Source organism: Poecilia mexicana, unplaced genomic scaffold (assembly GCF_051168715.1).
Source record: "Poecilia mexicana isolate PSO_F unplaced genomic scaffold, ASM5116871v1 scaffold_22, whole genome shotgun sequence".
NCBI lineage: Eukaryota > Metazoa > Chordata > Actinopteri > Cyprinodontiformes > Poeciliidae > Poecilia > Poecilia mexicana.
In genome coordinates, this window is record NW_028263391.1 from 13,307,654 (window position 1) to 13,330,342 (window position 22,689).

At 38.0% G+C, this 22,689-nt stretch overlaps 2 protein-coding genes across 5 annotated transcripts in view; one reads left to right on the top strand and one right to left on the bottom strand.

The window, feature by feature from the left end:
• daam2 (dishevelled associated activator of morphogenesis 2) overlaps positions 1-3,423 on the bottom strand; it is a 111,402-nt gene extending 107,979 nt beyond the window's left edge. For 2 of the 4 annotated variants that reach the window (XM_088002913.1, XM_088002911.1), the window contains exon 1: positions 3,223-3,421. In XM_088002913.1, the coding sequence (XP_087859039.1) occupies positions 3,223-3,335 (113 nt within the window). In that variant the 5' untranslated portion in view covers positions 3,336-3,421. Of the gene's footprint in view, positions 1-3,222 lie in introns of all 4 variants that reach the window. The other 2 variants (XM_088002914.1, XM_088002912.1) reach the window with 2 other exon arrangements.
• Positions 3,424-6,697: 3,274 nt separating this feature from the next.
• Positions 6,698-22,689, top strand: part of kif6 (kinesin family member 6) — a 55,306-nt gene continuing 39,314 nt past the window's right edge. The window contains exons 1-8 of the mRNA XM_088002501.1: positions 6,698-7,187; positions 9,204-9,313; positions 11,059-11,133; positions 15,574-15,721; positions 17,004-17,113; positions 18,663-18,792; positions 21,623-21,829; positions 22,297-22,440. Of these exons, the coding sequence (XP_087858627.1) occupies positions 7,128-7,187; positions 9,204-9,313; positions 11,059-11,133; positions 15,574-15,721; positions 17,004-17,113; positions 18,663-18,792; positions 21,623-21,829; positions 22,297-22,440 (984 nt within the window). The 5' untranslated portion in view covers positions 6,698-7,127. The remainder of the gene's footprint in view (positions 7,188-9,203; positions 9,314-11,058; positions 11,134-15,573; positions 15,722-17,003; positions 17,114-18,662; positions 18,793-21,622; positions 21,830-22,296; positions 22,441-22,689) is intronic.

The window sequence follows — 22,689 nt, forward strand, 5'->3', positions numbered from 1 at the left end:
CCTTGAAAAGTGTTTATCAAGCTGCGATCTGGAGCCCATCAAAGAGAGATCAATCAGAGCAAAAATATTTACTGACAGGAGGAACTGTTTTCTGAGATAATCTTCACAAGGGGAAGATTATGATGAACAACAAAGATATGAATCGAGGTGCTGGGGAGAAACTGACGCCATTGAAATTTGAACAAAAGTTAAATATTTTCAGTTAAAGATTTGTTGATAAGATTAGGACTTGAGAATTTTTTTTTTTTTTTGCAAAATTTTGTACTTCATGCTCACTATGCATCATGGAAAAAAAAATAATTATAATCTGCCCGACGTGCGAGAGAGCTCATTTAGTGAGCAGTGCCAAACATTCACAAACAAATCCTTCAAAAGCATATTCTTCTCCTTCTGCTTTACATTTCTTGACCTGTTCTTCCTGCTGACGTGAAAACAAAAATACACTCTCAGGGATCAGAGAGTGACTAAATGTCACCCTGTCCCTGACTTTTTGTTCATCCCAACAACCGTCCCACAATACTGCTGGTCCTTTTGTCTTGAGTCCTCACATACAGTATTTGAGGAATGCAGACTGAAGTTTGATATGCCGGGGCTTAGTGAGCATAACAGAGGGCAGAAGCCTCAGAGAATAACACATAACCAAAGCCCTAAAGAATTCCCTTGGAAACAGCCAGCAACCAGAAAACCATGCACTGGGGAGGGAGGGCAGGAGAGCTACTGAAACCCCAAACTTAAATAGCACGGACTCCGCTGCTGGAGACTGCCTGAGATAGATACTCTGCATTTTGGTTTCTGCTGTTTCTTGCTTTAGCTAAAACTGGACAAAAATACAATGCGTTTAGGCTAAATTGTTTATTTAAACATTTGTGCGATACGCACAGCACCTTGCTGTGTGTTCCCGCGCCTCTTGAACTTTTTCACATTTTGTCAGCTTACAACCATTAAATTCCTTAGAGCAATTTAATGGCAATTTAATGCTGTAGTATATCTTGCTACAACAAACCTAGCAAGATATACTACATCGAGGAGGTACTGAGATCTGCAGCCCGCACTCCACAAATTTGACCTTTTTCAAAGAATGGTAAGAAGACAGCCATTGCATCAGGAAGTTCAATTTAGCATAAGTCATGTCGGGGGCAGTCTCAAGTATTTTGCAGCCTCTCACTGGTTTCACCTTCAGGATTTGCCAGTATTGAAGGTTTTTCGTCCCAGAAAAAAAAAAAAAAAAAGACGCTTTTTAGAAAGCCTGCCCACAGCATGTCGCTGCCACCACCTTGGGTTAATCTAAGGGCAAGTATGCAAGAGGTTTAGACCTCAAGCAACCGTAGTCTTTTTAGCTTACCTAAAGCTTACCTCAAGATTGAAAAAGGAAAAAAAAGACAGAAAATAAACTTGTCTTGGTCTTTCACATAAAATGCATTGAAGTCATTTTCTATGCAACACTGGGCTTTGTTAGATCATCATATGTCTTCTTGTTCATGATAAATCAAACCAGGTTTCAGTTTCATTTTTCTTGGTTTTGTTTTTCTGCCGTTTCTTTCCAGTAAATATAACATTGTGCTTCACCTACCTGCCTCTGGAATTAAATTACATGACCTTCATGTGAATAATACCCCTATCTAGATTTCCCATGTTGCTACCTGAGAAGTATGTTTTTTTTTCATTGTTTTCTTATTTATTTTGCCTTTATTCATATTGAAAGATACCAGTGAGGCACAACGCCACATCTTCCAGGGATTCCAGTTCAAGATTGAACACTCCTAGATGTGTGAATTGTCAGCAGTATTTGAAGTATTTTGAAGCTTCTAGCCACTTTACTTTGTGATCACTTTGCAAGAGATGCAAATAGTGACTATACAATTCAACATATATTTTTGTTAGAAAACTTTTTATTACTTTGCAATTGCATAAGATTAATCACTAATTGTGTTTAAATGTGTTCTCAAAACCCACATGTTGGTCACATGTCTGGATACATAAAGTTATTGCCTCCAGCTTGTTGACATTTTTTTTAGCAGCAGCAAAAATAGGGTACGTCCACGCACCGCGGACTTACATGCTCCGACCCGTGTCACCACAACAATTATAGCCGCCGCTGTTCCCCCTCTAACTTGAGCGTTTACTGTCTTTAAATAAAATACACTGATGTTGAATAAAATCAATCATTCCCTGTCAGCTTGATGTTGCCAAGCAGATGTTGTGTCTACAGATGTTCACATGCTTGATGCCATTTCACATGGTTGCCAGGTTTTAATGGTGTGACTTTCTGGCCTCCACTGTCTATGTGAAAATGGTTTAGTGCGTTGCAGCTCACAACGCTGTGCAAAAGCTGGACTTTCTCACAATTTGTTACATTGCAACCACAAACTTCCAAGAATTTTACATGGTGGATCGACACAAAGTAGCCTACACGTTGTAATTAGTAATCAAGTACATGCGACCTTGTAATCTAAACCCAGATACGTCCAGCTGTTCTGTGGAAACAGAAGCTTTTAGAGAACATCGTTGCTCCAGGAGCCTCCTGCAGACCTAGGAACACAACACGGATCAGGGATAACGCTGTAATAAACCTCAAAGCAATGTTAAACTTAAGAGTAAACTTTGAACATCTCAAAAAGCACTCCATCATCAGACAATGAAGACAGTAGAGAACAACTGCAAAGCCACCAAAACATGACCATCTACTTTTACTGACAGACGTTAAAACAGAATCCTTGGAATTAAACATGATGGTGGAGTATACTTTTTTTTTTTCCATCAAGAACTGTAAGGCCTTTCAGAATTGATGGGGAGGCTATCTGATACAAGGACTGAGGTTCATCTTCCACCATGGCAATAACTAAATAAAAAATTGGAGTGATTTAAAGCAAATTTAAACCAAATGGACATTTTGGCTTGGGTACTTGAAAGTTGCTCATGGATTCCCAGGATTGCTGAATATAAATTCTTCTACTTTACAATTATGTGCTACACTGTGTTGGTCTATGACATAAATCCAGTGTAAAATATAGTACATTTTTGAGGTTATTACATATAAAAATGGGAAAAAAAATGAAGGGAGTGTGATTTCTTTTGCTAGGGCCTATACTAAATCTACAACGGTACAGCATCAAGGCAGCGTGTGCTTGTCTCTAATCGTCTCTTTGATCAAAGGAGCATATTGGGACTCCACCACTAAGCCCCTGTGGCCCATGACAGGCAGAAAAGAGCCAGCACACTTACCCAAATGCACATATCTCATCCAGTGGAATCCATCCAGCTTCACCCACTAAGCCGCAGAGAGGCAACCACTTAACAGAAGCATCATCCTCTTGTATAGTCTGTAATAATGGCATGGAGAAATCCAACCACACGCAAAGGAGATGCCGTCTTAAAAGACTGATTAACCAGAAGCTGTGGAAGGTGTGGTGTTTACAGTCCCCCATGTACCGATGCAGACATTAGACAGCACATGTACACACAGAGAGATGCAGAGAAGCATGAAAACTCCCACTAAGTGCTCTGCTGGTTCTTGGTTGTCAGGCTACAGTTAAAGTAAGCAAGCAGTGGCAAGTATGCCCAATGTCTGATACACTTCTGTGCATTTAATGAATGAGGTTGCATTTTATGAAAAGGAGCTGGCAAAGGACGGAGGAAGAAAAAAAAAACAAAGCTGTATTTCTCGGCATAGAAGTGATGCCATTATGATGCTTGTTTTGTTTCTTCATACTACATTTGATTGTGTTGTGAAAGCACAGGTTAGGTTTTTTGTTTTCACAGGTCATCCTGAGGGCAAAATCCCAACCACAAGCCAGGCTGTTTGTCCGGAGAGAGCTGCCATCTCTCTGAACAGACTGAGCACGCCTTTTTGATCAGCTGCCAGGAGGGTGCTTCAAGACAAAAGGTGTCATATGTTGGCAAAGATCACTGAAAAAACAGGTTTTTTTTTCTTTAGACGCTTTTGCCTCAAAGCTCCACCAAGTTTTCAAGTGTGCTCCGCCAAAGAAAGTGGCTTCATTTGTGTCAAAATAAGACTCTTACAGTTCCTCTGTCCTTTCAAAGCAGATGATGCATGCGTTTCAGTGGACGTACTTGCAGATTCACCAGGCACTGCAACAATCCGCTTGTGACAACTTTCTATGTCTCACTGCCATTTGATCTCCTTGTGAACCCACAACAGGAAATGGAAAATAAGAACGCAAAGATGAGCTCATGAACTGTGGGAATTTATCGCTAAAAAGGCGAGAAAAAATATTCTATGCTACTAGAAAAAGCTTACCTTGCATGCATGCAAACTTAGTTGTTTTAGACAGACAGACAGAGAAAAAGAGAAAGAAAGTTTCAGCTGTCTGAGTGTAAAAAAAAAAAAAAAAGACAGACTCAAACCGTGGTTGCTCTTTTGGGGAGAAACCACAGCTATGTCAGCTTAAGCTCAAGATAACACATAGACCAAAACAGGATATTAAAAACGGAGTTCGCAGCTCCCAAAAAGGCCCATTCCAGCTTTGGTTGGTGTTTACTGCATGCATCTTTCGATCCAGGAATCACATTTAGCTCTATGCAAGGTCTACTTTAAAACAAGTGGCTGCACCCTGTGCCCAGACAGACGGTAACGTCTAGGTTTCAAAAGCTCTTCAGTCATATATGTATCGGTTTTCGCCTTCACTGTAAAGTAACATAATGGGTCCTTGCCCAGACTTTGAGTTAGAAGTCATGAAAATACTTTGACATATTTACAGTGGTTTCACTAATGGTTTAGATTTTACTATCTTGCACAGTAGCGTAGAGATTAGCAGGCCATTTCCTGACCTGTGCAAATCCTGGATGGAGGGATATTCACTCTCAGAGATCTTCTCTACAGACCTAATTCTTTATTGGAGTCGGTCCCTTTTCTGCTTTGTAGATGAACCAATCAACACAGTGACAGATGTGTATGAGACAGACTAAATATTGATTGTGAAGAAGATAAACAACAGCCCCTGTGGTAGGCTGCACTTTTTGAATTGCTACAGGAAATGCAACCTGCACAGGGCCCTATTCCAAGCAACGTTTATTATGCGTGAGGACCATCTCAAGTCCCAAGAATGGGTGACTTCAGGGAACTGGAAGTGGTCCACAGTAGCCACAGTCGTGTCATCTATGAACTTCAGGAATTCTACAGATGGGTCCACTGACTAGAGTCATTACAAAAGGAGGAACATATGTCAAGCATTTTTCCTAGTCATTTTGAATAAAACAGCTTACAACTAATCAAAACCCAAAATTCAGTTAATTAGACAAAATGAATACATGGGACCAATTTAAAAAGCTACTCTGTTAGAGTTAAACATTATTTTGCCTTCCAAATTAACTTTTCAATAGTATGCTTGAATACAGCACCCTATCAACAGACATTTTGTTTAGCAATGGTCTTTGGGACATGCCTTAAATATTGGGTTTTCATGATCTATAGTCATGAAAATTAATAAAATTAGACAGAATAAACGTATTAATTAATCCATGTTTCAAAAAAGTTTCTCTTTCTGATTTGGAAGTGTGACCGCAAATGAAATTCTACTTGGGGCTTCTGCAACCTTGAACAAGCTCTTTGGCCTGCAACATCCTCTAATGTGTATACCGTATTCCTAAAAAGTAACAGCTGCTGCTATATTTAGGACTGTAAGTTGAGTTGTCTTCTTTGAAGCTGTCTAGCAAAGTTTCAAGCCTCTGCAAACGCAGGTTTTTTTTTTTTTTTTTTTTTTCACTTTCATGCATGACTCAAGAGCACCGTCTCGATAACTGTCACAGCCTGTCAAGCTGTTTCAGGTGAACTGCATGCAGTGGTTCTCTGAAAATCTACAGTCAACTGTTGTGCGCCACAAAACATTGTAAAACACACATTGATGTTTAAGGAAAATTCCTTCACGTGTAACCCCACCGAGTCTAATTCGTTACTCTGACATTCGCATGTGCAGTATTTTATCAACTTTACTCAATTTCCTAAACTAGTGAAAATATTTGGCTTGTAAACCACTTCTCTGAGATAAAGTCACAAGTTTATTCCTTGTTCTGTTCCAGGTTGAAATGATCTGTTGCTTTTATTTATTTTCCATTGAACATTTCGTCTTTTAAGAGCTTTGTCCCCATATCTCATTTCTCATCATTATCGTGTCTCTAGATCACTTAATTACCACTTGTAACTCATCACTCATCTGTGTCTGCTCCTGCAGTCACGCCTTCTTTTCAGAGTTTCTATCTTGTTTATGCCCAGGTAGGAGCAGAAACATGCCAGTAAACGGGAGTTTTTTTTTTTTTTTCTTTTCTACTCTGCTGGATTACTTTCTCTTTAGCTTGATCATGTACAAAATCTCCTACAGCATTATTTTTAGTTGAGTGTTTTTTTTAATCTTTTTTTTATCCTATAATCTGCTTGCATGTAGTGGTCTAATATTTTTATTTGGGATTTTCAGTGACCATAGATTATGGTAAAACAGTGACTTTGTCAACTTTTTACAAAAGAAAAAAAAATGCTCAAACAGATAAAAAAAAATCAACAGTTTGTATAGTTTTTGTCTTGGATATTTAAATATATTAGCAAACAAATTCATTTCCAAAATCTAAGTACTTAGTAGATACCATCATCCAGAAGTCACAGAGGAAAGTGTGAATCCTTTTTTTCCTGGAGTTTTGATAGATTTTTGATAGATTTCAAAAATCTATTTGAATTTTGAACCGGATACATATTATTTGCCAGATTAGTTTTCTGAAATACTAGCCTTTCTTAATCAAGCAGGTGTGGCAGGAACTCATTTCCTTCTAAGAAACCTTCTTTAATATGCAGGGTGTGCCTGCAGCACTGACAATACTTTTGTCAATAATTCCTCAGACTGAGTCACTGAACCTATGGTGACCTTTTCTTAAACATACAATCCCAAGATTTCTTTGAACCCGACCCCCAGCCCATTAAAAAAAATTATTGTTCTTTTGGATGTTTTGTAACAAATATTATGCCACGGTGAATCATCTTGTCGTTGATAGACGATCTTTGAGGTGACCACCGTCACCTAGCAACCAGATAAAGCATACCCAACCAGCTTAGCGCTGGTTGTGAAGGTTAGCTCCTGGGCTAAGTTGAGGCTAGCCTAAAAAGTTTAGTTTTATAGTAGAAAATGGTTAAACAAACGATACAGATATTCGGTCGAATTAAGCCCACGAATAAAACTGCGGCGGTAAGAGCACAATTCTCGGCATTCAGATTTATGTCATGGAAAATAGAGTTATTTGGTGTTAAGATTAGATGCAGTACAGGGCTTATTGCTCGTGGCGTTTAGCACATAAATACAGTCTAGTCTTTATTCAGAGAAGCTAGATTATGCATACAAAACACCAGGTGTCAAAATATGCAAATGTTTACATATATGTTTCATTTTCTTCTTAACGACATTTTTTTCCACTGAAGATTTTGTTACCTTGATTTGTCAATTATAACTTTAATAATGATGGCTCCTTTCCATAAGGTGTCCTAATAAATTATTCGGATGAACAGGAATCCACAAAAGAGTCTCAGAGCGTTTCGAGCTCTGGCGCACCTGGAAGGAATGCAGTTGTTTCAGAATGTTTTCAGTGACACATTTCATGTCCGCTTCTTGCTATAACTTGCCTATTATAAAAGCAGCTCAGGCTGTAAAGTCCACATTTTCTTTCTTTTTTTTGTTGTTGTTTTTTTGCTTTCTAAAACACAATTGTTGTTGACATGTTCTATATAGTTATCAAATTTGAATGTTGCTTTTATTTTATTGTCTACAAATACAATGCAATCCAGGTCCTCAATCCGATACAGGTTCTCTGCTGGCTTTTGTTGCCTTACCTTATTGGGACAGGTTTGTACTGAAAGAAAATGAAATGAAATGAAGGAAAATTGCTTATTTTCCTTAATGCAAAATTGACTTCACTATATAAAAAACCTCTTTACATTGCCTCTGTTATATTCCTATATTTGACATGTATGTAAATTGTCACCCAAAAAATTTATATTTTTCTTTTTTTAGATTTGTTATGCCCACAGTTATATATTTGAGCTGTGTACTTCTGCTGATTTTGATTATTAACAGTCTACAGCAAAATAAAACCAAACTATTTGTATCAGAAATTATTTATCTAGTCAAATGAAATATTTTGCCTTGGCAATGTTAAAGCTTACATATGTTATTATGTTTGTCATTTTTTGAGCTTCTGTTTTCTCCACCAGTCCACTTCCAGGGTGCCATCAAAAAGCTGCATCAAAGTAAAAAGTTTAAACATTTTCGCAAAGTGACCAAAATCACTTTACAGTAAATTTTGTAAGAAGCTTTGGCTCCTGTGAGAACATTTGCTCCACATTTTACATGTAAACATAGGTTCTCATAGGATGCAGAGCTAAAACTGTAATTTCATCTTATTGAAGCACTTTACTGAGCAAAGCCCTTGTTTAAAAAAAAAAAAAAATCTAACGTAGTTTCGTAGTGCTTTAGTGGTACCTGACTATACCCACCAAAATGAAAGAGCACAGCTCCCCCCCTAGGGCCTTTTTCAGGGTTTGGCACACATCTCTGGAAAAAACAGAGGAGGGCAAAGCAACAAACAGGGTGACAGTGGAAAACCAATTTAATCACTGGGACCATATCTTTTTTTTTTTTTATTCCTCCAGTCCTGGAGAATGCTAATTACATCAGTGTCCATTGGAAACATATGCCAGAGGCTCAAAAGCAGAGAACATGGGTGTTTAGAGCACCCCAGCCAAGCCCACGTAAATGGCCTCCAGTGCTAGAGCTCAGTCGATATTGGTTTAATGTTCTACAATTTTCTTTGTCTCCCTTGGGGCCTGGCTTTGGCTTGAATCTGCAGAGCCTGCATTCTCAGTGCACTGATCCTGATTGCCTCTTTAGTACTGTTGCTTTCTACAGGATACTTGCACCATAAACTGCCATCTTTTCATTTCTGGGCTTTTTCAGTGCTCAAACCACAAATGTCCAAACCTATATTTCTAACTAAAGATGATGTATAGACTTTATGTGGAAGTTGGTATGACTCCACATACAATTACGGCAAAAAAAAATCAGTGAAACATATAGCAGACCAGTACATGAATGTTTATTTGACTGCTCTTAAATGCTTCCTAAAATGTCATTTTATGGTACATTTTCTGCCTATAGTTGCCACTTTTAGAAGTTATGTGCCTGTGTTTATGTTGCCTCTGGCTCCCTCAGGTGTACTCTGTGAACCACGAGGAGGAAACAGGTGGCTCTCTGGAGTTTTTGGTGCCCAGGGACCTGGCTGATGGCATTGTTAACCACAAGAGGGAAAACTACAAGTTCAGGTACATTCATTTACATAAGTGTTTGCTGTAAAGAATAAATAAAAACACCTATTTGCTTGTGTTTGTCAATGATACTTGGGAAGGCAAAGCATGTTTGTTTATATAGCACCATTTATACACAAGCTAATGCAAGGAAAAAATAAAAGAACAGAGGCAATGGCATAAAAAAGAATAAAGACAAAAAAGTGAACTGTTAAAAAAGATATGCATGACATTTAAAGAAAAACAATAAAATCCAACTTTTAGATATAATTAAAGTGAAATGGTGAATTAATCTTTATTGAAAGGCTGCTGTAAATAATAATATTTAATCTAACTTGCTATGAAATAAAGAATGTGCACCACTTTTCTGGTGTCCTGTCCAGGAAACCATCTCATCTATCTCAATGTTATTGTTGCCGTTGCTATTGATTAACTGAGTACAGACATACACTCATTCACTCTTTGCAATTTTAAAAAACACTCACTGAATGTAAGGAACTGCAGCTCGTGACACATCAATGTAAAGTTGTGTATTGTCAGCATGTATATGGAGCAAGATGTTCTTACTCTCCAGTTATCTGAGATAAAAGTAGAATAAAGAATCTGAATTGAAGTCGCCTGAGGAAGGAACCTTGGGGAACTCCACATGTGACCTTGTATTTTATAGTCTTCATAGTCCTGTGGTGTGATAAAACACTTCCCTGGAATGGAAATCATGAAAGACATTGCTGTTTTGCTGTGTAGAAAACTGAATGCAGCTTGTAATAAATGTATTTTTTTCCATAATCTTTAAAAACAACAACAACAAAAATAAAAATAAAACACTGGCCTGTAATTAAATAGTATTGAGGTATGCAGGTTAAGCCTACAAAGGAATTACCTACCTGCAATATTTCAGGTGAAACCCAGCTAAAAGCAGTTTTTCTTTAATACTTGTGGGCACCAGGTGGAAGATTTCAAGTCATTACAGTTTCTCTGAGAGACACACAATTCAATGGTTGAAAATAATCAAGATGCAGTAATAATTCTGGAATCATCGAGGATGTAAGCAGATTACCGGAGATGGAACTACATTCTGCTTATGTTTTTATTAGGCTAACAGTGATTTAAACTAATATTAATCTGTGACCAGTCTAAGTATCAAATTCGTGCAAAAACAAACAAACAAAACATGACTAATTTTATATACGAGGAACAAATATGCCGGATGATCTAAGTGTAAAAAGCTACAATAAGAAAAGCCAACACTCAGACCTGGCTCGTGTGGCTGCATTTGAACTTTTTCCCCATGAATAATTCATCCACAAGTCCTGTCAGTGAAGAGCCAGAACATCTGTCTAATGCTCAGCTGCAGCCTCATATACCCTCTGTGCAGGGTCCATGCCACGCTTCCAAACCTTAAATTCACAGTTAGGAAGTCAGACAGCAGTGGACACTCAGAGCCTCTGAAAACCACATGGTCCTTTAATAGCTCGCAGAGGTTCCCCTGTGCCCTTATAGCAATAAAGTTTCCACTTTTAACAACCTTCCATGGGTGGATTCTGTTCACATTTCTCCTCATCTTTCCGTGGGCTTGAACACGACGCAGCTTTGTTTGTTTTACAGAACAGAACCACTTAACCCTATCCTCATCTGTTTAAGACCTTAAATATTTAACAATCAGCTGTGGATATTCCAAATAAACTACAGTTTTTTGGACTATTCTTAGCCTGCTTCGTTAAATGTGTCATGGCGATACTGTGTTGTTTCCCACTTCTCTCCAGGTTCCGAAAAGTGTTTGAGCAGCACATTAAACAAGATGTGATATTTGAAGAAATCGCCAAACCAGTTGCAGAAAGGTAAAACAAACAAAAAAAAATATTCGATGTTTACCTAAATCCTTAGCTTTTTTGAAACTTTATATGACACGAGTGATGGAAAAGATCTTATGTGTGCATTGTACACCCCAGACTAATGTAAGGCCACACAGATTCAGCCAGCTTTGTTGACAGGAAGTTAGTAAAGCTCAGTTTTCTTTAAGATGGAAATGGAGGGTGTCTGTGATGCTTGGCACGTTTTAAGCACTTAAACCACTAAGTGGACAAAGCTGGCAGGCAAGATGGCACACTGTGCCATCATGAGAGTGAAAGCCTTTTCAAGCCACAAAGCTGTAGTCTATATTTAACACATAGGCTTACAGTAAATGTACACGTGAGATGAATATACTTCTTTGATGCTGTATTATTTTCTAATCTGCCATCATAGCTTTTATTTTAGAAAAGGGAAGTGATGGGATAAACACAGTTTTGTTTGCCATCTACTGATATGGTCTGTTGGTTGTTTTATTTCGAGTCTGGTTTTATTTCCTGGTTCTTTATTTTCAGTCGGCTCCAGTTTTGGTTTCCTTATCGAACTTTTGTAACAGTCTTGTTTTACCTTTGACGTTCAAATTTGTCAGTTGTTTTAGCATCTAGATTTAATGTTTTATTATTTTGCATAGTGCCTTTATTATTCATGGCTCAATATAAGCTGCCGTCTGCTATCTCATGGGGCCAAATTGATATCATTAGATGTGCTCCCTCCATGATAGTCCTGTCAGTGTCTGTGTTTGTCCGCTTTACTTACTTTAAAGTATTGTTTTTGTTAGTTTATATGTTATCTTACTGTGCGTTTCCACCTCCATTTGTATTGTACATAACTCTGTCCCTAAACTTGATTTAAAAACACACAGACACGTGGAGATTCATAGACATTGTTACGATATGTGTGTAAAAAGTCTACCAAGAAAATTATCTTTTCATTAATGTAATCTCATACTAAACATGTTGACACTACTAAACAACTGAGGTTGCAGTCGTTTAGTAGAACCCGCTCCCTCTTCTTCATCACCCCATCTAGCTTCTTAATCCCAAGCTACAAATAAATTGCTCAAATCTTTGCTGAAATCACTCACAATTTCCTCCACTTTAGTGTACTCAGCCTTACTTGTTTTTAGTTTGACTTGCACTGAATACGTCTTAAGATGACGCTGGCGTTTGACCCAGTTACTACAGGCGAAAACAGCCCCACTCTGCATTGATGGTATTCTGCGAGAATTATTTATTATTCAATGTTTTTGTGTACACAGAATGAAAGCAGAATTAAATCATTGAAGTGGTTATGTTGCGTCAGTGACACTTTAACTTTTGCTTTTGAAATAAGACAAGAAAAACAGGAAAAGACTTGGAATTTCCTGAAATCAAATGTTGTTGTTTTTTTAGCAAGGCTCTTCCTTGCTTTAACCCCAGCAAACCTTGCCTACACCTCAGATTTTCCTCTACCATCTTCTCCACATTCCACCCAAACATCATTATTACACTGGGACCTATTTGTGGAATCCCACAAGTACTTTGGATTTTCTTAGCTATTTGGAGACATATAAACAATGGTTGACTAATTAGTCTGATGCATCTGACCTTTAAGGTATTAAATTTCCATCCTAAGCTAGCAGTTTTAATGCTTCTCATTTTGTTGTGGCAGCTGGTATACATCAGAATAAAAATCAGTAGTCACCGGCAGGCAGCATCTTTCCACATTAATTAAAAACTTGTGATGTTCAAGTCTTTGAAATGAGCCTTCTGTCTGTAGTATAATCACTCTGTCGAGGCATGGCCAGTCTGTTTCCCTAATCAGACATATCTCAGTCCATTGTTAGCTCCTTGTATCCTCAAGAGAGATCCACCTTATGCAAACTCTGAAAATGCCATGGCCAAGGAAGCTGGTTGCTCAGAGAATGTTGTGTCCTAGAATATTTATAGAGAGTTGAGAGAAAGGGAAAAAGTGTGGTAGAAATTGCCGTTAGCAATTGGGCTAACCGCTGACCTCGAGAAGATCATCAAGCAAAATTCATGAAGGATTTTGGGGACTTTCATAATAGTTAAACTAAGGCTGGAATCAGTGCATTTAGTGCAAGTATGCAGAGATGAATCCCACACATAGACTACAAGCGTCTTATCTGGGCTAAGGATAACAAGAACTGGACTGTTGCTCAGTGGTCCAAAGGTTTGTTTACAGAGAAAAGTAAAGCTTGCATTTTATTTGGAAATTAAGATCTCAGAGTCTGGAGGAAGAGTAGAGAGGGACAGAATCAATGATTCTTGGAAGTCCAGTGTGAAGTTTCCACGGTTATTGATGATTTTAGTGCCAGGTCATCTGCTTGTCATGAACCCTGCTTGTCTAGAGAACATAAAGTTGAACGTCGAAAGTACTTATTGTTCCAGGGTTGCCCTGTATTTACCTCCATCCATATTCCCATCAACTTGAACCAGCTCATCGTCCCTGTTGAAAAACAAAGCACAGGATGACACTTTCAACACCATTTTGTTTGGTGTGGGTGTGGTGCTCAGGGTCATGTGCTGTTTTAGTTTTCTGCTGCACTTTGCACTTGGCTTGAAAGCTACACATGTATTTGTAGCTCATGTAATTTGTCAGATGTAGGTCATCTGACAAATTACGTGAAAGATTAGCTTCTTCCATATGAGTCTATAGCAGATGTGAGTATAATGGACAGTAGTTGAATGTAAAATTCAAAAGAAGAAATGCAAGGTATTGCACCTGAAGTAATATATCCCATGTGTGGGTTTCATCTAAGCAGTACCTATCATATGAATCTGATCGTTTGGGGTTGGTATTTTGCACACATGGATATTTTGGTTAGATATATTACGCAGCTCTACATAACCCCCTTTAAACTTCTTTATCACTAATCTGTTTGCTTTGTTCCTTGGTTTACATCATGCTATTTTTTTCCTCTAATGTTCCCTAACAAACCTCTAAGTCCTTCACAGGAGAAATGATTTTGTGCTCAATTGTGTCTGTACTAAGTGATTCCTTAAGTCAACTGGATTTTATTTTGGGGTATCAAAAAATTAAGAGGAGTGAATACTGTTTTAATTATTTTAATTTATAGGAAATTAGGAAAGCCATACATTTTCTTTCCTCTCCATAAATATGCGCTTCGCTTCTGTCTTGCTGTGGTGTAACATAAACCACTCTGTTCATGTCTCATGAAGTAGTTTAAAAAAAAAATACAGCCTCAGTTATTGGTGAAGAGGAGCCAGTTTGATGATATTGGGCTGACAGCACAGACCAACTGTCTGTATTGTGTGATCCCATTTCACAAGGCAGTGAGACCTGCAGCTGAAGTTCAGACATTTCTGTTCAGTAGCCAGGAAAGCTGAGGTGTAAACAGGAACAAGAGCTGGGAAACGCCCAAACCTCAGCCCGCATCATTAGTACTGACATTAAGCTAAACACTGAGCTTGCGTCTTTTCTCCCCGCTGCCAATCACCACCATGACTCACACTCGATTGTACTGATGCCCAATGGCCATCCAAGACAGTCTAGCGGGGTATCATTATTTGAGTGGACAGATGCTCTATTATAGCTGCCTGTTTTCCTGCTGCTTCATGTAAGGTGTGTGTGTGTATATATATATATATATATATATATATATATATAAATATATGTACGTTGTTAGTCTAAACATTGAGGCCTCTCTGTCCTCCTACCACCTTTTCTTGGTTTCTCAACACTTAATAACTGCAGTTTTGACCACTTTTGATGTTTTAATCTCACATCTCACAATAGTTTCATCATTTCAGAGAAAAACTGGTTTCAATCATTCTGCGCACGTGTAGAAGAGCAGCTCCATGCCAAACCCAAATACAGCAGACCCAGCCTAGTCGTGAGGGTTTGGGCTCCCACTGTCAGTCATGCTCCAAAGCATTCCACCCTCACCAGCAGATGTCTGCCGCCATTGCAGCTCTGAATTCACTGGCATGCTTTAATGTGGATTTTACGTGTCAAGCTTTATTCACAAAGACTCTTATTGGCTTTAGGACAGTTTCAGAAATTAAAACAGAGATTGCTTATAGGAACTAACTTGCTAGTGAGCAAACTCTTCTGAAAATTATTGAGATGAAAGGAGGGATTCTATAGCAGGCTACAGTAATTGGAGTTTAGCTCAATTAAATCTGGTTATTTGTAGGATTTTGCTTGCCTTTTAAAGTTTTTTTGTGTGTGTTAGACTAATGAAATATAACTTGCATACTTCAAGATGTATTAATGTATTTAGGAACAGATGATTTAGTGATCCATAAAACCTTAGAAGTACTCATTTAATCACAACTTTTTTATTTGAAAAATTAGTTTGCCAACAGTTTTGTACATTTGCTCTTTCAAACTGTGAATGTAATAAATCTGCAGGGGAAAAAAAATGCTTTGAGGCCTTCTTGTTGCTCATGATCTGTTCTGTGCAGTGTACTGGCTGGCTACAATGGCACCATATTTGCTTATGGTCAGACGGGAAGTGGGAAAACATTCACCATCACTGGAGGAGCTGAGCGCTATGTAGATCGTGGTATTATACCTCGCACCCTGTCCTACCTGTACGAACGCTTCAACCAGGTCAGAGCAGGCACCTCTAATTTTCTTGTAAAGATTCCCTAAATAATTTGGAAATATGCATGGATAGATTATTGTTATGATGAATGTTTATAATGTTGTGTGATATTTGTTGTTTTTCTGAGAGGTGGCTCACAGATTATTTAAATCAAATTTCCATTTCTATGGATAATAAAGTTTTTATCTTCTAAACCAAATATAGCTTAGTTGGTTGTTTTTGTAGCAGGATATGATAAAACCTGTGCCATTCCTGTCAATATACTGGCTACTTTTGCAGACCTTGAAGGCACATTTTACAGTAAACTTATGACTTGAAGTGTACTTTCCAGAAAAAAGTACACATGTGACTTTCTCAAACTTGCAGGTTGGTGTAGTTAACTTACAAGAAACTTACTGGAATTTTCAGGGTACCTTCTTGAACTGATTTGGTTCATTTTGGAACATACAGATTAATCTCTGGTACTTGCAAGTTGATTTTTGTAATGTACACACTACTTTCCAGAACATATATTGCTTTCCATTAATTTAGAGACTACTTTCTGTAATTTGTTTCATAGATTGCTTTATGATATCTTTCTGAAATGTTCATTGAATTTTCTGGAACTGATATGTACCTTTCTGGAACTTTCACATAGGTTACAGGTTAAGGTAACACTTTATTTTACGAGGTGTGCATGAGAGTGATATGACACTGTCATAAACATGACATAACACCTGTCATGAACATAAAGAACTCTATGAATGTTTATGACATTTGTCATAAAGTGTCATTCGGTAAATAATGACACTTTTAATGCAAAGTTTCTCTAAAAGTTGGATTAAAAGTCCATTAAAATTGCCAACTTTGCATGATTTTATACATTATGATAATTTAATGCAAAGTTGGCATTTTTAATGGACTTTTAGAGCAACTTTGCATTAAAAGTGTCATTATTTACCGAATGACACTTAATGACAACTGTCATAAACATTCATAAAGACTTCTTTATGTTCATGAAAAGGTGTTATGTCATGTTTATGACAGTGTCATGTTAGTCTTATGCACACCTCTTCAAATAAAGTGTTACCCAGATTACTTTGAACACATGTTACTTTTTTGGAAGGAAAGTACCCTATGAGTTCTAACAGAATGTAAGTTTGATGAAAGTTTTGATTGTTGTATGTATGAATAGTTTTTTTTTTTCTTGCTAAATGTAACATAGATTACGATCCACTAATAAATAGTAATAAAATCTGATGGCTTGTACTCCTATCCTGTCTCAAATGATATAATTTTGCTCCACAGGAGGGCAGTATGATGTACACCATGCACATCTCCTACCTGGAAATTTACAACGAGGTGGGATATGACCTTCTGGATTCCCGATATGAGGCATCGCGACTGGAGGACCTACCGTCAGTTTTTCTCTCAAACGTTTTTTTGTTTGCCTTTGTAAATATACATTCTTAGAGGGAAAAAATAAGCCATATGAGTCAAGCTTTTAGATTTTACATTAGCTGATACATGAGTTTCAGTGTGGTAGTATGTATTTTTTATGTACCACTTCATTTTAAGTCACTTTCTGGACTAGAAGTCAAGGTTTTAGGTACCCACAAATCACAGTCTTCTGGAAATAGCCAGTGCCCGTTGTGAGCCATGCTGTGGCCATACTTGCTGAATCATGAAGAGGCAGTGGCAGTGACAATTGCCCCATTTTATGTCTGTCTCCATCTTTCCTTCACTCCCAATAATGAATGGTCTCCTTTCTTTCTGAAATTCTTGCACTACTTGATATTGCTTTACATTTGACTTTCCATCTGTTTTCATTACACACTCATCTTTCCATCATCTGGATTCTTAAAAGTCTACAAATTACCCTCATTCATTCCATGTTTATATCATTTTTTTCGCAAAAGCCCAATAATCAAATTATATCTAAGGTTGGCTTGGTCGTTGCGGAAAATTAATCTGCCAGGACGCAGCTCTGAATGACAATAAGATTAATATTGTTTTATCAGACCACTTGAATTACCTACACATGTTAACATAATTATCTGCATGTGTTCTCCAATCATTCCTCCTGTTTGACAAGTCAGTCAAGGAGTTGCACTCTCACATCTCCGGTGGCTGGATGGAAATGATGTGGTAGGATCACGGGAGTAATTTAGTCCCATCTGTGTTTCAAATCGCCTGATGTGGGCGAGAAACAATCACCTGTTTGTTTTTAAGATCTGGCCCTGTCTGTTATCAAGTTATGAACACCCAGATAGATAAATCACATGTGAGACAAGTCTGCAGACCAGACTGTTTGGATTCAGTGCTGAGTGACGCCAAGGCCATGGGAGGTAAATGGATGACATAACTGGCACATTTGACGTTGTGCTTTTAGTTTTGTGTTAAATTTTGAAGTATGGAGTCTTTCAAGCTCTGACATTTTTATTTAATATGCCATGTTTACAAGAATCTAGGAATGAATCCTACTTTTCTTCCAAAAATGAAGAATAACGATGTTTGTAATCATATACAATGCCTTTCAAAAATATCCATAATTCTTGAACTGTAATTTTTTTCACGTTACAGTTAAAAACTTCAATGTAATATTAGGATTTTATGTGGCAGTCAAAAACAAAGTAGAGCATAATTTTAAAATGGCATAAAATATACATGTGATTTCCAAAATGTTCTTCGTAGTTTCAGCTGCAAAGCTTTTGAGTAGAAAGAATAAAGTTTTTGCCCATTTGTTTTTCTAAAATAACTTTAAAAACTGATTGTCGTTTGGATTTAGGTGTGGTCTTTGACTAGGACATTTACCTCCACCCATCTTCTCGCTAACTTCGACCATTTTTCCTGTTTCTGCTAAGAAATCATCACCGGCTTTTGCACATTACAACATTTTATTCATGACTTCAGATTTTAATGTTGCATGATGTAATCTATAATTACATATTGCTCTTTTTTTGTCAGGAAAGTGATGATCTTGGAAGATACAGAACAGAACATCCATCTCAAGAATTTGTCTGTGCAGCAGTCTGGTAACGAAGAGGAGGCTCTGAATCTGCTCTTCCTGGGTGACACCAATCGTATGATTGCTGAAGTAAGAAAAAGGGAAACACACACACCCACACACGCACGCTCACAGACACACACACACACACAACATGTATGCAGTGATCCTAGTCAAGACTGTAAACCGTAAGCAAAAATTCCACTGGCCACTTCCAGGGTAAGTGGCATAAGGAGTTATTGTTGTTGTTCCTAAAATGCAATATACATACTAAAAGCTACCTTAGTACCCTTCTAAAACATAATTTTAGTCCACAGTGGGCCTTTTTATCAGTTTCTTTGCCCAGTAAAAGCCAGCTTTCTCTCTGTAATTTATGTTTATAATGTGGTGCCTTTTCTTCACTTGCCCAAGCTCCCCTCACTGATGACAAGATGTGTGGTGGCTCAGCCTTAGTTTTTCAACATGACATTCATGAGGTTTTGGAGGAAAAAAGCCGATTGCACCTTGTTTACTCTTGTCACTGGTTTGCTGGTAAATACATGACAGTAAAAGTGGCCCAGATGATAAGGTTTCAGTCACAGACTGGTTGACGTTGACGTCAATTTTAGATGTGGTTGGGATTCTTCCATGAAACAAAAGCACGACTCAGAAATGTGATCAAACCTTAGTTCTTTATTAAGGGGAAATGTCAACTGAGGGGTATGTGTTGGACTTAATGCAATCCATTTGTTCTGTTCCACCCAGATGACACCGTTCTGGGTTCAATTCTGTAAAACTAGAAGGGGTATTTCATTGGAAACAGCTTAAAAGAAACGGAAATGAGCTTTGCTTTGGGGAGACCCCACAATTGTCCACCCACACAGAGACATTTGCTTGCTTGTCCTCTCTGGAATTCCATCTCTAGAAGTCCCCCAGAGTTTGAAACGAACAAAGAGCCCTTAACATTATTTATTTATCTCTGGCAGAATCCCCCAAGACGTTTGTTCTCCATAAAGAGTTTCAATACAGTTAACAGCAATGCCTTCTTTCTTCTCATGATCCCATCCATGTGGATAAAAGATGACACATCCATTCAAGCAAAACTCAGAGGACCATTAGCTCACTCGGTTTGAGAATTATTTTGGACTTAAAAAAAACACATTTTAAATTCCTCACCCTTCTGTCAATGTTTTTGGGGATTTTTTTGTTTCTCCCATCTGGTCTTTTCTGACTCACTTTGTTGTCCAAACGTGTTCAAAATCTGCTTTTCTCCCTGCAGTGAACGCTAACTTCGGTTGAACCTGTAGGAATGGATGCATTGCAGCTGGTCTAAATCTGGACTGCATACTCGTGTAACCTTTTTATGCATCTCACTTTTAGCCACCAGAATGTCCTTTTGTGATGTTCCCTTTCAGCACTGTGTGTGGTCAGAACAGCCGGTGCTGCAAACAGAGCAGCATGACTGCAATGCAGGGTGCATTTATGATTGTAGTTTATAGCTTGTTAAATTATAGATGTATGACACCTTCAGCATCATCTTAGGTTTTAAGATCTGCTACACTTGCATAGCCTCCTTATACTAGAACCCTATCATCTCTAGTGTTATGAAAATTATATTTTTTTGCACACTCTCATCCATTATGGACAATACGATCCCAATGATCGCATCTTGTTATTAACCATCATTATCTTGGGGAAAAGAACAAAATGGTTAGAGATCGGAGCAAATGCTGAGTTGTCTGCAGGGAACAGCTGGTAGATGTGACTATTAACTGTCCAATGCAAAAAGACATCACATTTTATCTACTTAATTTAGCTTGCTTACACATTGAAACAATTAAAGGTCAGATGCGATTCACTCTTCTAACCTTTTCTTAAAATACCAGACTCTTGTTTTTTTGTTTCTGTGTTTAATAAAATGTAGATTATATATATATATTTTTTAATTGTTTGTGTTACTTTCAAAATATGGTGAACAATTCAGACATACAACTTTAACCTAATCTACATTAAAGTGCAGCTGTCGTTTTACACGTGTTTAACTGCGTTATTTTCCCTTTGCTGTGACTGAATGCATGCACAGAAGCACACTACCAGCTACAACAGTTAATAGGCGATGTCCAAACCAATAAGCCTTTTAGTGCTTTTTCACAGGAATTTTCTTTACGGCTCAAATGAAACAATCATGGTAATCCACAGAGCTCTAGTGGCACACAAACTAAGATTCTTTCCTGAGAATTTCTCCTCTGTCCCTGTTCATGACCTTACAGTCATGCCTTTTAAATACATAAAGGGTTCCTTTTCTAAACTATAAAGGCTGTCTCACGTTTTTCTAGGGATACCCTCTGGACACGTGCAGAGTGAAGGGGATTTGGTCTGAGGAAAGGGAGGACATCTGCAGGTTAAGAGAGAAATGTCTGTCATGACCTGCTGTGACCCTAACAAGCAGGTGTTGGCACATTTACGTCAACTACTTAAGGCTAAGAGAAACCTTTTTTTCCAAATTGAGGGAGCTGAGATGTCATGTGTGAATTTATCTGACTTTTTTTTTTTTTAACAGAGAAAGAACAAAAAGCTTTTCTTCTGCGAGGTCATTCTTAATCACAACATCATAATAACATAAATCTAGAGGCATGTGCTATTCCATTTAAGTTGCTGAAGTGGCTCAGGATAAGAAAATACAATGTAGTTTAGATTCCATCTGTTTTCCCTCTTAGTTAGGGTCTCGGGAGTCACCCATCCTCTTTTGGTTAAAGATGTTTTCATGTAGAAAGTGAGTCATACCCTAATTCTGTCTCTCTCCTAAGACCATCCATAAGCCACCATTATCTGTGTACGTTGTGTCGGTCCACATGTTTGATGCTTTAAGAGGGACAAACAAGATCTATCAAAACTAACCCAAATGCCCTCTAATGTATCTTTTTGTTCTCGTCTTTCCCAGACCCCCATGAACCAGGCCTCCACTCGTTCGCACTGTGTTTTCACCATACATCTGTGCAGGCGTGAACCCGGCTCAGCTACCCTGCGCCGGTCCAAACTGCACTTGGTGGACCTGGCCGGGTCAGATCGAGTCAGTAAGACGGGCCTGGATGGGCAGCTACTCACTGAGGCCAAGTATATCAACCTGTCGCTCCACTATCTAGAGCAGGTATGCTCATCTTTATTTAAAGATCCTCCTGATTTTTAACCATTTTTTTCATCTCTTCAGGAAATAGTTTGTTAGTGATAAAGAACAACAACAATAAATTATGGAAAAAAAGGTCTTAAGTTGTGTTTACAGAATAAAAAGGGGCAAAATATGACCTAAAACATTGCATCATAATGTCAAAATGCCCTGATAACACTATTCCTCTTCACACAACGACTTATTCCATCTGGTGCTCTTTTTGGAAATCATCTACATATCTATAATTGTTTAACCAAATTATGTTGTTGGATTGTGTTGCGAACTGAAAGAATTGATGTGTTTCTGCAATTTGAAAGGGAAAGTAGGAACCATTTCTGCTTCCTGAATGTTTTTGTACCTATTTTCAGATTGTCTAACCTTTTTCTGATTGACTGTAAACACTCCTGTGTATCATAAAAGTGGGTTCATTTCCTGGTTCTTGTCCTCAGGTGATAATAGCCTTGTCAGAGAAGAATCGTTCCCATATTCCATATAGAAACTCCATGTTAACATCAGTCCTGAGGGACAGCCTGGGGGGCAACTGCATGACCACCATGATCGCCACTATGGCGGTCGACAAACGGAATCTAGATGTAAGTATCGGCATCCGTAACCCTGTTTTGGACACCGTATTCTGTTAAACCATTGGAAAATGTAAAAAAATGTTAAGGGGTAAAAAGAAATAGGGAGGAAAATAAGAAACCAATATATTTTCTGATGTCCAAGTTCATTTTGAAATGCCAGAATTTTCATGTGCCTCCAGTCACACCAAATCTTTAGGTTCATCACAGGTATTTAAAGACACATTTGGTATATGTAGAAAAAAAAAATCAACAGCACCT